This window comes from Antechinus flavipes, chromosome 5 (assembly GCF_016432865.1).
Source record: "Antechinus flavipes isolate AdamAnt ecotype Samford, QLD, Australia chromosome 5, AdamAnt_v2, whole genome shotgun sequence".
NCBI lineage: Eukaryota > Metazoa > Chordata > Mammalia > Dasyuromorphia > Dasyuridae > Antechinus > Antechinus flavipes.
This window is the reverse complement of record NC_067402.1, coordinates 130951290-130969239: the sequence shown is the minus strand read 5'-3', so window position 1 is coordinate 130969239 and position 17950 is coordinate 130951290. Positions and strand designations below refer to the sequence as shown.

Genomic DNA, 17950 nt, shown 5'->3' with positions numbered 1-17950 from the left:
AGCTGCATCCTGGATTTTTGTGAGGAATAAATGAAATAATACTTGTAAAGTGCTGTATAACTTTTAGCTGTATTATCATCATTATTATTGTTTTCTTGGTTTTTCATTCTGCATCAATTTATATACATCTTTCCAATCTTCTATATAATCATTACAAAGGTCATTTCTTTCCATATAGTAATATTCTATTCTATTCACACACCACAACTTGATTGGCTATTCCCCAATTGGTGGCCATCTACCTTCCAATTTTGGGTTATCACAAAAAGTGCTGTATTGCATCCTATTTTAACTAATTATTCTTTCTAGGTGCTAAGCTTTGTTGTTTTTGTGTTGCTAAAAGCCTTCAAGTGTGTTTAGCACCCTTTAAATTCAGCAGTCAGTTACTATTCGATCACTAATAAGTAGCTTACCCAAGCTCTTGGGTAACTGCTCTTCCCAGTTAGGCTTTTTATTTGCTATTTCATTATCTTTCTAAAGTAAAAGAAATATTTGAAGCTAAAATAGGTGGACACTTAAAAGTCTGAGCCTCGGTTTATATATTGTGTCTATAAGGATTTAATCAATACATTTGTATTAAACTAAAAAATAATACCTGCATATAACATGCAATAGAACTAATAAATTATTTTTCTTCAAAAATTAAGATACACACACCCAGCCATGTGATATTAACATTCTATTAAAGCATATTTCTATATATTCATATTACACAAAATGAGTTTGAACCAATATTGATAGGACCCCTCACTTTATCATATGTTAATCTACTTTCCTTTCTGTCCATCAGTTAATCTATTTTAAATTGAACCTAGTCTTCCCATCATGTAGTTTTGTATTTCTCCTACAGTTTCTGGTTTGTTTGAAAACTCAGAAGAAACAAACAAAAACAATGATAAAGTAAGAGTCAGGGACATTTAGCAACTATAAGGAATGTGACAGTGGAAAAGGGACTTGAATTAAAAGCCAATATAATTTTACAGAAATCACTTATCTTCTCTGAGACTCACTAAGACTAGATGACCCACGGTAGCTTTTCCAAATCAAAATGCTATAACCCTATTTCATATTCTATTAGTTAGCTAATATTAATTTTTATTAAAGTTTTCAATTAGTTCTAGTGGTAATGGGTTATATGCATTCTCTTTGAGTACAATTAGATTCAATAAACATTTATTAAGGACAAATCATTAGATTAGGTGTAAGGAAAAAAAATATGAAAAATTTTAACAATTCCTACACTAAAAAACTTTCATTCAAATGGATAAGGAAGGGATATAGCACATAAAGACAGATAATTACAATTTAACATGTAATTTGAAGGAAGGAAGAAGAGATCCATACAAAGTTTTTTTAATAAAAGAAGATTGAAGGAGGCAGAAGTTACTTTCAGCTATTATGATTGGGGAAGACTTAATGGAAGAGGGGACATCTAAGCAAGACCTCAAAGGAACAGTATTTCAATAGGTGAATTGATAGACCTTAAATCTGTATATGCTTTACATATTGGTAATTGTAAAATTAATCCCCTTTCTTAGTCTTATAATCTAATAGTAGTAGCATGCAGTAAACTCATTTATGTAACATCTTCAAAAGATTTGCATTGATAACTTTCCAATACTAGATATGTAAATACAATACAATCATTTGAACAGTAAAGACTTAATTCAATAAAGGCTTCTTAGATTGCTGAGAACCAAACATTCAGCTTCACTGAGGGTCTGCCTCTATAATTTCACAAGCTTTAAAACTTTCTCTCATTGTTTGACCTGTAGGAGTTAAACCTAGATAAATAATAACTTCTCATGTTTTTAGCAGCAATTTTTGTGGTAGCAAAGAATTAGAAAATGAATAGATGCCTGTCAGCTGTGGAATGGTTGAACAAGTTGTGGCATATGAAAGTAAGAGAATATTATTGTTCTATAAAACATGATGAACAAATTGATTTTTAGAAAGGCCTGGAAAGATTTACATGAACTGAGACTGAGCAAAACAAGCAGAACCAAGAATAAATTGTAAACAATAACATCAAGAATGTGTAATGCTCAACTATGAAAGACTCAGTTCTTCTCAGTGGTTCAGTGATCCAAAGCAATTCTCATAGACTTTGGACAGAGAATGCCATCTGTATCCAGAAAAAGAACTAAGGAAAATGAATGTAAATCAAGACATGCTATGTTTACTTCTTTTTTCTGTTTTTTTTTTTTTAATCTCTCCTGTGGTTTTCCCATTTGCTCTGACTTTTCCCTCCAAACATGATTCATAAAGTAATGTGTATTAAAAATAAATAATTTACTAGGAAAAATAAAATTAAAATAAATTTTAAAAAATAACTTTTCTCCCTGTTATCTCCAGATCCTTGAGACAACTAGACAATTCAGGTTATACCAAATGGCCCAACAATATTATGTGTTGATATCCAGAATCACTATCAAACAGGCTAAATCAGTCCTTATTCTGAATGGCATTTGATTTTTCCCCTCGGACCAACATGATGATTCCAGATATAGAAACTAGTTAAGACCTAGAAGGAAACAACCTACTCATTTCCTATAGACTCATAAAATAAGTCTCAATGATGACTTTGACCATTAGCAGCTGTCAACCTGGAATGGATTTTTAAAAATGTGTTTCAGTAATATCCTTATCTTTTCCTTGAACCACCTAGTTTCCTAGTCATTGGTTCTTCCATTTTTTCCCAGTATTGAAACCATAGACATTATTACAGAAATGATTGTTGAACTCACGGATCATTAGACTTTGGAATAAGAGTGCCAAGCTCCTTGATTCGGTAATTAATATTGTACCTTCTTCTTCTTTCAACTATTAGAAAAGAAACATTATTGATTATTCTCATTAAAGCACAGTGGAATCGTGACTAGATGTAAACTTTTTTGAATATCTCTGAAAACAGTAGGGAAAGATTACAATTTAGTCATAAAAAGTTATAGACATAAAGAAAAAAAATGGATGTCATTGTTCTAGAACCAGAAAGATCCTGATACTGCATTATTTTAAGATCCCCAAAGTGAATTTTTCCATTCTTTTTTGTGTACCTTGTGCAGCCTACCATCCACATTAGTTTTTTCTTTGTGTGTATATGTGAATGCGTATATATACATACAAACATATGAGAAATGTATGGTGGAGTTGAAAAGGCAGCAACACCATAAGGAATAACAACTGAGAAACAGAACTGTTTTCCAAAAAAAGTGAACAAAAAAAATGAGTCGTGATGAGAATGAGAACTAATCATTACCACTGATGTATTAACAATATTAAAAGAAAGTAAGGAAGAACCCTAAAACATGAGGCTGATTGCCCATCATGAACTTAGATGGAGAAGCAGACAGAGTTTAACAGAATGGACTATCACTTAATACGGTAGACCACCCTTCTAGATGAGCTCATAGATCTACTTGAGCATTGATTGTGTAATTTGACACACATATTGATACCAACTAGACTATAAAGTTCAAGAGAAGCAGTGGCCACTTCCAACACTTTTTTGTGGTCTTTAAAATAACTAGAAAAATGTTAGTTGCATAGTAGGGGCATGCTAAATAAATACTTGTTATTTCAAAAGTGTCACATTTTTCTAGTATTATAATGACTTTTATATAAGGTTCAACTTTAATTTATAACTTTCCAAAATATGAAAAAGCATAATATGAGCTATAATTTACTGCAAGCATTTTAAATGGACTCTAAGTTCTTCAACTAAAAATTTCTTTAGATTTTATAATCTTCTGGCTTCATAGTCTCTCATACTGACTAGTACAACACATAATAGATGCTTGATAATCACCATGTGAATAGTTAGGATTTTTCCCATATTAATTAATCCTGGCCCTGATCCTGAGAACCAAACATTCAGCTTCACTGAATCACAGATGGGCTTCTTAGAAAAGGATAATGCAAAGGATAGTGTATTGTGAAAAATATGCTAGATTTGATGACAGAGGATTTGGATTCAAATCCTGTCTCTGCTGCCTTACAAATTGGGACTCTGGGAAAGAATAACACTTTCACCATATTGGCTGTTTTTTTTTAAATTAAAAAAAAATAGGAGATTCGTACTAAATGATACTTTTCTTCTTTAAATCTATGATACTAAAAAGTAAAGAACTTAAACAGAAAAAAGAAAGATGGATCAAATTCTCCCAAGTAGATCAATAAGACATTTCAAAATAATTTTGATCTGTTTCTTGAAGACATTAGGATAACATAAATCTGTAAGAACATCAATTATCTTAGTGAGAACACTCTGCAAAGCAAATCATAGCTAAAGGATTTCACTTTTAGAAGTATCCCACCAAAATTTCTCCAAAAGCAAAACACAATGGTTTTTCTTTTTGTATTGTTTTTCTGGTGGATGCAATTAGAAGGAAGGTTAAGTATAAGTACTTAATTTTGAGAGAAGAAAAACTAGACAAACCTGAATAACAAAAGAAAATTATTTCAGTGTATCTGAACTAATAACTATTATCATATCCAAACATTCTCATACCTATATGAATAGGATATATTCATATACCCTACATATGAAATAAAGAATAATATTTAGTTCTGGATTAAAAGGGCTTTTTCTTGCATCAAAATTAGGATGGGTTTTTCTTTTCAGGTCCTTTCACATTTTATTATTTTAAATCACTATACGCAAAATGTATATTTTTGTGCTCTGTAAAATTTCAGTGTTGTTCATCAATTAGAACAAGAACTCTAGATCCCAGTGTTATTTATCCATGTGTATCTTTCAAAGTTGAATGAAAAATGTTAGAAAATATATTATAATATCAGTAATATGTGAAATGTGTATATTTTCAGCATTCAAAATCATTTATTAAATTCACTGTGTTGTAAAAATATGTCTTCTTCCAATGGATGAATAAGTACTTCACTTTAAAAAGCAAGTAAGATACTCAGAAGCACCATGACTAAAACTCTTAAGAATCAGATACCAATATGTTTTAAGTTAAATGACTCTATTTATTTTATTTACTTATATACATATAATGTATGCATATTTATGTTATATTTATATAATATTTAAACTGACAAGATAAAAGAAAGCTAGTTTTTAGCAGCCTGCCTGATTTTGTTTTAAGAGGCAAAGATAAGGGAGCCACATATCTCCCAAATTAAGGCCCCTTCTAGTGGATGAAAAGTAATCATATGGGGATGATTCAGTAACATGATCTGAGCTTTGATTTCAATTAGCTTTTAAATCAAGTTGACAACAGATGAAGACATGAGTTTTCTTTTGTTAGAGCTAAATGTAAGAAGAGCCATTTCTTAAATAGGTAAGCATAATACTTTTTGTTCATGGTTCAAGTAATACCCAGCAGTACATTCAAGAGAACAATCCAGCATTAGAGTCGCAATGTGCCTGTGGCTAATGTCTACTGGGATTTTTGCCTAGAAATAAACCGTTCTAAAAAAGGCTCCAAATATGGCAGGTGGGGCCACAATTTTCAATGTGATTTTTGAGTGAGTTGAATTTAGATAGACTGAGTCTATAAAGGAATTGAGGAGCTTCCTCTATTCTCAGTTTCTGTGAATCTGCAAATGGCTATGACAATATATAAACTTCAGAGAAGGGAGAGGGAAGATAAGACCAGAGTCAAGAGAGTTCAAATTTTAATTAAATATACTGAACTGAACCTTAAGTTGCCATTTTTTATTCTGTTTTTCAAGCTCATGACCTTCAAAGAAATAGAAAAAATTACTCTAACTTAGAAATAGCCCTAAAATTATTATACTCTTACCCATTAAATGGTTTGGGTCATTTACTAAAACAGATATTATTTTTTTAAAAATGTTTGAATAAGTCAGTGAATATTGAACACATAGTCAGCTGGCTTAATAGCAGTTTCTACTTCCTTTTTGTTTCTTCCTATTTAATGACACTGAATACTATGCTCCAGTTCAGAATGAAATAATATAGGATATCTTTCATCATAGCCTTAGTACAACAATGAAGTCAATGAAATGTATAGAGCAATCCTTAGATCCTTATGCAATTCATCTTTTCCTTTGCAATTCATCTTCTCCTCCCTTCTAACTACCAATTAGCATCATTTAGTAACTCACAATTTGTAGGGTCAACTTTTTTTTCCTCTTCTTGAGTTTCTCTCTTTTATATACTACTTACAAGTCAGACAGCTAGCATTTGACATTTGCAAATCACTTAACATTTATTCTCATTTGATAAGCTGTATGAGAGCCTATCAAATTCATCTGAGAAAAGTTATAATGTTAATAATCAGCCTACATTTCCCATATTTAGGACTTTCTAAACTTTTCATCTGTCCTACATCAGAATTTAATTTTATTTTTTTAAAGATTTTTTTGTTAATGTCTCTTGTTTTTTATACCACCATAATTTCCCCATATTCTGCTCTCTATTTAGAGAACACTCTTATGTAAAAAGTAATATGTTTTTGTATTGGTCTACCTGCCATCTAGGGGAGGAGGTGGGGGGGGGGGGGGGGGGAAGGGGAAAAGGTAGAAAAGAAGGTTTTGCAAGGGTCAGTGCTGAAAAATTACCCATGCATATGTCTTGTAAATAAAAAAAACTATAATAAAAGATAAAATAAAGAATAATATGTTTTAAAGCCTAAGAAAGTAAAAGAGGTAAACCTAGTATGACTGAGCAATATATTTTAAAAGTCTGAGACAATATGCAGTACTAATGGACCTGCAAAAAAGTAAGGTAAGGGCATTTTCTCATATGTCTTGGTTAGAGCCATGCTTATTCTATATAATTTTGCCACGTTTTTGTGTTTTGTTGTGATTGCGTATGTGATTCTTTTCGATTACATTGTTCTAGTTACTGTGTATATTGCTTTTCTGTAGGTCTTTCCATGCTTTTCTCTATGATATTAATCATTTCTTACTGAACCATAATAATATTGCATTACATTCATATATTATAATGTGTTCAGTCATTCCCCAATTGAGGGGTATCTATTTTGTTTCCAATTCTTTGGTATCATAAAAAGTGCTACTATAAATATTTTGGTATATAAAAAGACTTTCTTCTTATTAATGACTTTTTTGGAGTATAAACTCAGGAAGGGGGATGGACATTTCAGTCACTTTATTGCATAATTATACAAATTGTTTTCCAAAATGGCCGTGTTAATTCATCACTACCAGCAATATACTGGTATTCTTATTTCCCTACAACACTTCCAAATTGACTATTGCCATTTTTTATTTATCTTTTCCAATTTTCAAGATATGAGGTAAAACTCAGGATTGCTTTGATTTGCATTCCTTCTATTATTAATATTTTGCAACATTCTTTGATACAGATGTGAATAGTTTTTAATTCTCTTTAGAACAATTTGTTCATTTCATTTGACCACAGTTACAGGGAAATGACTTTTGATTATCTTTATATTTATTTACATATTCATCTAGCCCATTTCTTTTTCTTGGATTTGTTAATGTGGATCTCTATGCATTTTGGGGAACGTCTGGCTTGAACTTCCTTTTATATCTATTTTTTTATATCTTGTGATCCAGGAGGAGGTCTGCTCATAGCCCTTCTGGTCTGAGATCTGCAAGTTCCTGACCCAGGTTTCTGTCTGTGAGCAAGTCCCCAGATGGGAGATTAACTGAAGTGCAGACTCTACTTTGGTGTGAGCCTCTGTCCTACTTATTCCACTGAATAACTCAGTGCTGGGGTAAAAGCAAATGAAGTCTCTGTTTTTCTCTTGGAAACAGAACCACATAGCAGCCTTTCCTTCTGAGGCTATTCTTACGCCCATGGGCATAGCTGGGGCCCATGCATGCCATTACTCCTGTTACCCACAACTGGAGAGTTGGTGACAGCTGCCATATGGCAACCATACCCTAAGCTAGTTCCTGCCCCAGTGCTTCCCGCTCTGGTGCTCAATCATTATCCTCTTCCAGTCTCTGAAAATGGTACTGCTACTTGTTGGGAATATTCTCAGATAAACCCCCTCCTGGGTATCCTAAGATCTGTTTTTCTGACTCCCTAAGTTGTCCTGGTTTAGAAAAATAACTTATAATGATTAATTCTGTCTGGAATGGAAACAATATAGTAAGAAGCTATATTCTTTTTCCACTATGTAGAGCTATTAATTATTTATATGTTTTATATTATCTTTTATCAAAGAAATCTAACACAAAGTTCCCCCCCCCATCCCCAATATGAATAGTTTTCTTTTTATCTTAGGTGAGTTAAATTTGTGTAGTAGCTTTTCAGTTTCATATAATTAAAATTATCCATTTGTATCTTTTGTAATTGTTTCTATCCCTTACTTGATTAAGAATACATCTGTTACCCATAGCTATGAATGATCTGCTGCTCTTATAATTTTTTAAAAAATATTATGATCTTTAATGTTTTGGTCACTTATTGATTTAAGTTATATTGTTGGTTAAGCCTAATTCTGTAAGATAATTTTTATAGTTTCCCTAGCAATGTTTATGAAATGTTTCCTAAGTCTTTCCACTTTACTCAAAACTGATTCTTTTATTCAATATCATTGTTTCTGATTCTCCCTTGTCTAGTTTGTTCCATTGAACTACCTTTCTTCCTATTTTTTTAACCAATACCCAAGCTGTTTTGGATACCAACTGCTGCTTTCTTTATAATTTATAGTTTGAAGTCTAAAAGTACTGTTCCTCCTTTGTCATTAACTCTTTTCATTATTACCTTTAATGTTCTTGAACTTTTTGTTTTTCTAAACTAATTGTCATCATTTTTTCAAGTTCTATAAAATATCCTTTTGCTAATTTGATTGGTGTAGCATTAAAAGTGTAAATTTATTTTGGTAATCTTTTTTTATTGTATTGGCACTGCCCAACCATGTGCAACAAATATTGCTCCAGCTCTATGACAATTGTCCTTTATTTCTTTATGGAATGTGTTGCTGACCCCTTAGACATGTGTTCATGGGAAATGAGGTCAACATTTCCTCTGTTGAGGAAGGTTCCCAATCTACAAGCATTGCAGGGATATGTAGTCTGTGCACAGATATCACCCTCTACACAGCTCACCCCTTACTTTTTCCTCTTTTTGTTGAATTCGGTTGCTTAGACAATAAGACCTCATATCCATTTAGTCAGGCTCACTTAAGCACTTATGTACTCTGTGCACCTGTTATATGTTATGAAAGGCACAACTTCCAACACCAAATTGTCTTGTTTTCTCCATTTAAGCATTTATTACATGATACAATTGACCAATATGCATTCATCTGAACTACATTTGCAAGGATTACACTAGGCAAAGTTTTGATATCCTTACTGTTGTCAGAGGAAGGAGGAACAGAAGGAAGAGGCTCTGTACTTATTTCTTTTACAGTAAAAAACTGGGAATTTTCTTGAGATAATTTTGTTGATATATAAACCACTGAATTAGTAAACTACAACATAGTACATACACTCTTTGACCAAAGAGTGATAAAGGAAAGCAAGATTTTTCAGTTTAAAAAAAGGACTTGATATTCATTCTGAATATCACATTTAATAAAATTCAGGCATATTCTGTATAAAATTGCTACATTATTTCACAATAATTTCATTAATGTTTTAGAATATTTTGTCTACTCTTCTATTTATGATGGGTCCTTTCCTTTCTAACCCTCTTCTCATAGAAAAATAGTTGCCTTTAATATAATTTTTACTAACACTGTCTTTTTTGACACAATTATTGATATTATACAGCAGATACTTTTTTTTAAAAATTACTTTGTCCTCAATTGCATGTAAAAATAATTAACATTTTAAAAAATGAGTTTCCAAATTTCTTTCTTCTTCTCTATCCAACCTATACAGTTAACTGATATTCACTTGATATGATATGAAGTGTGTTAGAAAGGCAGCATGATATTTTAGTTACAACATATTCTTTTTTTATCAACTATTTGTTAAGAAAAAAAGTATACTCACTGAGATTGTGATTGTCCTTTTTTTGCCTCTCTTTTGCTAGAGCCCGAGTATCTGTTTCTGACAAAAAGCAATAGTATTAATATAAACCACTGAATTGGTTTGAATAACCTTACTTAATATACCTAGTAACATCAAAAGACTTTAAAATTAAGTAAAAGGATATTTATTCAGATAATACTACTAATTGTGCATTTTTCATCTAACTATTTGTAAATTTGAAACTTTTCTAGTAAGTCATAATTGTAATTCATAGAATCTCATATGGGAAGCGTAGGCCATCAGAAGATCAGTCACCAACAGGGATACTCTTTCCCCCTTGCTTTTATAGATATTATTTTATTACCTAATTTTACATAGAAATTTAGATTTCTGGATCTCTTGAGTTGAATTTTATTTGATTTTCAAGATCCTTCTCTTGAAACATTCATTATATCTTCTCTAATAAATAACACTCTCCTAGCAATTCTTTAGATAAGTATAATTTCTTTAAATTAAATAAAAAATCCTCAATACAATATTTTCACATTTTCTTTGAATGGTTTTATTGAAAGGTTTTATATAGATATATGTATATATCTATATTTATAGATAAATAGATATAATTTATTATATTAGGCAGGATTTACCTTTTTATGGCATTGAGATCCAAAGTGAGAAAAATTGGTATGCCCTAAAAAATTAATCATTTTAAATCATCAAAATAAGAAGTCAGTGTAAACATTTAATTCTAACTATTTTTTGCTCTTGGAGAGCTAGGTGAATATCAGGAAATCTGGGGAAATTTTCTTCTATGTAATATAACATAACAATAGAAGAGATGAACACTAAGTTCTATTCTAGTTCTAGAAGTTAAAAGTGATTATAACTTCAGTCTTATTCTTTCTGTTTTTGGTGTAATGGCAAAATGCAAATGAAAGCAGCTCCACTTGGAAAGTGGAACAAAATCAACTCATTTGTTCATGATATTAAATAATCATTTGGTCTAATTCACCAATTTATTGTTTTTAATCTGATATTATTCTGATATAGCATTGATGCAGTTGAAAATGAAAAAAATTTGTCAGATTATTTTATGTGACATAGTCTTGTTATGAGATTAACCAGTGTCCAAATAATCAATAATTCAGCCTGATACTAAACTGATTTTTCAGTGGAAAAACTTTGTTGTGAGAGAAAGGAAAGAACACATTGAGTTTCCCTATTTTAAATGGCTGTGTCAGTAGTGTGAACAAACACACATCACATATGGTTTCATCAAATATATTATCAACATTTGACAGTGCGATTTTTAAGAGGATATAAAAATAGCACTGCCATATTACCTGGGGTTTCCCTTTTCACAGGTAGACTTCCTGGACAGGAGGCATTAGTAAGCCCCGTATTAACTGGTGCAATCCCCTGGTCACCGTTGTACACATCCAAGATGCTTCCAGATAACTTTGTGAAGAAGAGGAGGAAGAAAAATGTTTTTAAAAATCAAAATAGATTAATGAAATCATCAACCCTACTGCTAGTTGTAAAATAGTTTTAACAAATTTTCCATTTATTAAATTTTGGTAAATCTTCATCCGATAGCAATAAAATAGAAATATTTGGAAGGATTAAAACATACCGGGGAATGGGTGCTTACTATCTAGGCTAAAAGTGAGCTCTAGTGTTTATGTAAACAGAATTCCTGAAATATTTGTAAGTATTATGAGAGTTTAGGTCTATTCCATAGCCTAGCTAAATAAAAGTAAAAACATTTAGGAATCACGGCTTAGAAGAAATTAATAGGTGCATGAAGAGAGATTGAAACTTCATTGAAAATCGAGTTAAAACTAAGGAAGACTTAAGGAGAATTTCTTTAAATACTATTATATTTAAAATATAAAAATATTTTATTTAAGTCTTTTAAATATCAAATACTTTAAATGCTAATTTAAATACTAAATAAATATTATGAAGCATCTCATAATCAAAAGGAGTATCACATATTAAAGTTAAATGAAACATCTTCGTTTATGAAAGGATTACTTTTCTTGCTTATAGTTTAGCTGCATATAAAGTCTAGGCTAACATATAATAATGTATGGGTCAAATAGAGTAAGACTGTGTTACTTAAGTTACTTCCAAAAGAATGACTCTGTGGAATGCCATTACTTATGCTCAATTTGAAATAGATACCAGGGCAATTTTAGAAAATCTGTTCATGTATTTGAACTCCTAAGAAAATTAATTTCAAAGCATGCTTAGAATCTGCTCTGATTATCACTGAAAAAAAAAGAAAAGGCTGTATTTTATATAAAGGATCTGAAAGTTAACAAGATTTCCATCTTAAATAGCTAGATTTCATTTTAGTTAGAGGACCGAGAACTGGACAAATAGTAAGCTTTCCACATTCCACTAGATATGGCCTCTTTCTTTGATTCATCTATCCCCTCCAGCTATCAGTCCATATCCCTTCTACCTTTCATTCCTAAAATTCAAGAAAGAGCCATCTCTTTCCAATTCCTAATTTGTAGCAGTACCACCATTATTGATTTGTGTTGAATCTGAACTCTGTTTTCATCTCTCTGTTCTCTCAAAGGTTAGCAGTGGTCTTTTAATTGCTAGATCCCATAGCTTTTTCCAAAATTCATCTTTCAGTTTTCTGTGTTGTTAAACAAGCCCTGCCTCCTAAATCTGCAAGAGAAGTGGAAGATTGCAGATTTAGATTTAGATTTAGATTGCAAATTCAAATTCTACTCCCTTCAGCTTGTCTCATAAATCTCTAACTTCCAAGATGATGCTCAAGTATCACTTTTAGCTTAAGTTTCCCCACCAGAACTAGTATCCTTCCTGCCTAACCGACAATCTTGCCAGTATTAAGGAGCCTACCTCACACCATTTCCATAGCATATTTTCTCCCCTCTGGCCATCACATTTACCATGTTCCTGCCAGAACCTCAGATTTTGTCCCGGGAACCATTTCCGGGACTTTTTTTTCCTTATTCTGGCCCAATATAGCCCTGCCCATCATATTGAGTCCATTAGTTTTTATTCATATCTTCTCCCCTGTTTTTGAGATCTTCTTCCTATATTAGTTCCTTCCTCTACTGCCATTAGAACACAAGGGCAGAAACTATCTTTATTGCTTGAATTTTGATCCCTAGTTCTTAGATGTTTTGTATGTGCTAGGAATAAGAAAGCTTGCTTCCTTAGCCTGTCTCTTCTGTATTTTTGGGTATATAGGTGTTTGATATACTTAGCCACAAATATAATTACACATATATAAGTTCTTGCAAGTAAGAATTGTTTCATTTTTGTATAACTTGTACTTATCACAATGCCTGGCACAGAGTAACATTTCCTAGATGTTTGATGTTTATTGATTAGAGTTAAATGGAATTTGAGTGAATTGACACATTAGTATCATGTAGATTGTAAGATTTGATCCCAGATGCTCATATTACAAATCTAGTGAGTTTTCCTATGATCTGTTACTTAGTTTCTGTGAAAAAAGTTCTTCTAATAGTTCTATTTCTTCTACTTTACTATCTAAAATCTCCTTTTTTGCTTTGTCATGCAGCTCCTGCTCTTCTCTCCCTCCAAGAGTATAAGCCTGAGGCTCTGATCTGAGTCCTTCGCCCTAGTCTACATTCTCTCTTTTGGTGATCTTATCCAGTTTCATAGTTTCAATTATTACCTTTGCATAGCTGACTCCCAAATCTTCATAGTTAGACCCTCTCTCTCGGTGACAATTCTCTCCTATAGCATATATTTTCTCTCTCTGTCTCTCTCTATCTCTCTCTCTCTCCATTTGCTTTCCCTTTAATGAAATGCATGTGTTAGAAAAGTATTTTCTTCTCATTTCTATATTTTAAAAGCCCTTTATCCCTTCTTGGATCAAATGCCTATATCCATTTATCTTTTCCAGATCCCCCAATGTGATCTTTTAGATCACATATTCCTAAAGCAACTTGTCTGGAGTTCTCTTACAGTCTTAATCACTCCCTACTCTGTCCATATCATAACCTCACACAGTTACCAATTTAGTAGAATTTACTCTCCCTTTATGAAGAGACCGTGATATTTTGCTCTTTCTATTCCCAGCACTTACAGTATTGCCCTCTAATTTTGGTTCATTTGAATTGCATGATTCTTCATTTTCAAAGTTGTATGGTTATAGATGGTTATAGAAATAGCAAATGATAGTCAACAGAGAGCTCACCTTGGAACATGGAGCATCTGGGTTCCCATTTCTATCATCAAGATAGTCAGGTGGTGCTGTGGATAGAGCATCACACTTGGACTCGAGAGCACCTGAGCTCCAATCCAACCTCAGCCACTTATTAGCTATGGGACCTTGAGCCAAGTGACTGAGCACTTACTTGCCTCACTTTCCTGTAATGGGCTGAAGCTCAAGTTGATGCACTGAGGTCCCAAGCACATGAGGCTAAATAGTAATTGGACCATACTCTATTAATATATGCTTGGAGAAAGAATGGCCCCTGCCCACTCTTTGTGCAAGTTCTGATGTATTGTATAGGAAATCGTCCTAGGGACGATTTGGGTGGGTGGAGAGAGAGGTAGAGGGAGACTGCTGGCTGGGTTCATGTCGCAGCTGCTCACATCCCTATCGTGATCCCCCTTCACCTCCGCAAAGAATGAAGATCAAAGATTTTCCCTTAACCTGAATTCCTGACTCCGGCTAATTTTAAAATACGCGGTTCATCACAGTTTCCCTAAACTGTACAATGAGGATAGAATAACTTCTATCTTGCCAAGTTTTTGTAAAGATAAAATGAAATAACATTTGTAAAATGCTCAGCCCAATGTCTGCCCCATAGTGGGTGCTTTAGAAATGCTTACTCCCTTCTCTTCCCTCCTTTCCCTTGTTTTGACATGCAATGACATAAATTTATGGCCCTTGATCCTAGAACTAACTCTCCAACTTGCCAAGAAGATACTGATCCATACTGGTAAATGGAGTTTACTCACCTGGAAACTGTGTTATATACAAGGTCCAATCCTTGTAATAAGACAAATACAAAAATAGAGAAACCATGGCCTAATGCAAAACTTCTTAAACTATAGGTCATGAGCCCATATGGGGTCTCATAACTGAATGTAGGGGTCACAAAATTATGATTTATTATCAGCAAATGTTTGATTTGTGTACCTATTTTATATACCTGAGGTCATTAAAAATTTCTCAGGCAAAAAGGGGTTGCAAATGGGAAAAAGTTTAAGAAAGTCTGCCCTAATATTGAGGGAGGGACTAGTCAGTATCAAAATACTCTTGAGGAAGGCCAGAGTAAAAAGAGAAAGAATAAATGGGGGGGAATACAATTAGTAATGGTAATTGTAAAAGAAAAAAATTGGAGCAAGTTTCTCTAATGGAATATTATTGTTCTCTGGAAAATGATGAGCAGGATGCTCTCAGGAAAAAAAAAAAAAAAACCTGCAAAGTCCTCCATAAACAAAGTAAAATATACTGTAAACAAAGTAATAGCAATGTTCTGAGATGACCAGCTGTAAATGACTTTGTTATTCTCAATCCATAATTACGCTGAAGCTGAAGGATTTACAATGAAAAATCCTATCCATATCCAGAGAAGGAACTGATCAAGTCTGAATATAGATCGAAATATTCTCTATCTCTCTCTTTATTTTTAACTTAATTTTTCTTGAGGGTTTTAAATTTTCATTAGAATGGGAGATCTTTTTTCACATTTTTATGAAAATGTTTTGAATAACTTCACATGTGGTTTCTTAATTATTATTCTTAATTAAAACTCAAAAAAGGTTTGAATGTATCTGGGGAAAAAATAGTAAATAAATAAATTAAAAATAATTGCAGACAGTATTAAATAAGGTATACCTGCTTAAACAAACCCAGAAACTATATTTGAAAAATTATAAAAAAAATTTTATACAAATAAAATCTGATTTAAAATAAAAAATAAAAAACCGAACCTAGTGGATAGATAGCTGAGCCAAGGAGAATTGAGTTCATGTCCTGCTCTGATACCTGCTGGATGTTTATAGAAGTCACCTCATATTGCAGGGTCCTGTGACTATAAGTAATATAAAAGATGCCAATTTAAGTTAGAAGAGAAAGTTTCCGTACTAATCAAAAATCTGGTTTCTATCCCAATAAATTAGTAAAATATTTTACATGTGATTTCATTTCATCTTTCCAATAACCTCGTGAAGTAGGCGCTTATTATTATCCTCATCTTACAGATAAGAAAACTGAGGTGAAATGAAGTTAAATGATTTAAGGAGGAATTTGAATTCATTTCCTTGACTCCAAGTACAGTGCTCTGATTATTTGGGCACTTCTACATTTTTTTATTTCAAGCTCTACCAAGTTTTGCAGACTTGGAAAGGCTTCAATTATAGATCTAGCAAAAGATATTATGCCTGTCATCTGAGGCTTACTTATCAATGCCTGAAGAGACTTCTTAGACAACAACATTCCCTGTGTAATAACTTTTTTACTATAGCAACTCATGAAAATCACCATTTTATAATCAAGGGATTGATCAATGCACAGTATACAGATATAAATCTGAAATATTAAAGCTCAAGCCAAGAGTATCTATTTTCAATCTGTTGCAAAATTCCCATAATCAAGTTTTAAATTTCTTGATGTGACCTCATCTCTTTTTCCCCCCAAAATCATATATTATTTCTGTTTCATTTGGGTAAAGATATAGAATTTAAAGACATCATCACCATCAAAATACATGATTGTATGGATTTTTTCAAACACATTTGACTTAATATTGAATATTTTACATTCAGGGTATGACCTACCCTATCTTGGGATAACATAACATCTGATCATTAGACTATTTTGCATTTCCTTTCATTGCTGGGAGCAATTCCATGGACTTTTAGAGCTCCTCAGTTTCTTTCCTCTCCTCAGCAGAAAGTGCCTTGTCTACCTTATCTTTTTATAGAGCAGAACCAGTCTTTTCCATCTGATGTCTGTAGACTTTAAGTATTACTACTAACAATTACCACAGATCAGGTACTTAATAAATCCTTGTTGAATCTGAAACTAAAAATTTTGTCTCAGACAGTAAGTCCTGAGTTCAAGTGTGGCTTGACAGATATGATTGTTTAGCTCAAACTCTACAGATTCAGAGACCAAATATACAAATTTAATAACACATCTAACCTACGGTTTGACATGTTCTTTCTATTCACAACTTTCTCCTTACTCCAAGCCTCAATGATAAAATATTGTTCTAAAATCACCAATTCCATTAAGTTACTTTCTTGCTTAAGACTTTAACATGATTCCCTATGCAATCACATCAAATCTAAATTCCTCCTAGCTTTCAAGGTCCTCTATCTCATCTATCCATCCACATCTCCTGCTCCTTCCCAACATGTACTTTTAATTCTAGTCAGTCCAGCCTTTGTTTAATACATTAACCTTACTTCAAATGTCCTCCATTTTTCCTCTCCACAATTCAAAATTCCTCTCATCCTTTAAGTGACAGTCAGTGGGAAGTACACCTCCATTAAAAAGTCTCCCCTAATTACCTTAGGCAATTGATGCTCCCCTGCCTCTTTTAAACTTCTATTCCACATACTATATGTTCCACAAAGGCTAGTGATTATTTTGCCTTAGTATTTCCTATGTTAGTTTTGTCTTTCTAAGAAGATGTCATTAATAAGACTGTTTCACCTGCTACTTTTGTTTCCCCCAGAGCACTTAAAGCATAGATGGGTAGAGAATAGATACTCAGTAAACACTCATTGAATGAATAATTAATTAAAAGGACACAGGAACTTATGGAGGCCTTCAAACGTAATGCCATCCTTTGTCTCCCTGGAACACTGAGCAGAAGGCTGTTTGAGTTTTTAAGACTGTTTCTTGGCTCCTCTGCTTTGCTTTTCCACTGGAGATGCAGCCATACTATTACAGAGAAGGGTTGATGGGAAAAGTTAGCATGAGGCTATTAGGTAGAACAACTGGGGACATAAAAGGAAGATAAACTACAGGCATAAATGCAGAACTCAGTAGGGGAGCATGTAC

At 32.7% G+C, this 17950-nt stretch overlaps 1 protein-coding gene across 1 annotated transcript in view; it reads right to left on the bottom strand.

Moving 5' to 3' along the window:
- Nucleotides 1-17950, bottom strand: part of TFEC (transcription factor EC) — an 89112-nt gene that overhangs the window by 8160 nt on the left and 63002 nt on the right. The window contains exons 5-7 of the mRNA XM_052001402.1: nucleotides 11253-11367; nucleotides 9931-9987; nucleotides 2748-2823 (exon numbers count right to left, since the gene is read on the bottom strand). Coding sequence (XP_051857362.1) covers nucleotides 2748-2823; nucleotides 9931-9987; nucleotides 11253-11367 — 248 coding nt within the window. The remainder of the gene's footprint in view (nucleotides 1-2747; nucleotides 2824-9930; nucleotides 9988-11252; nucleotides 11368-17950) is intronic.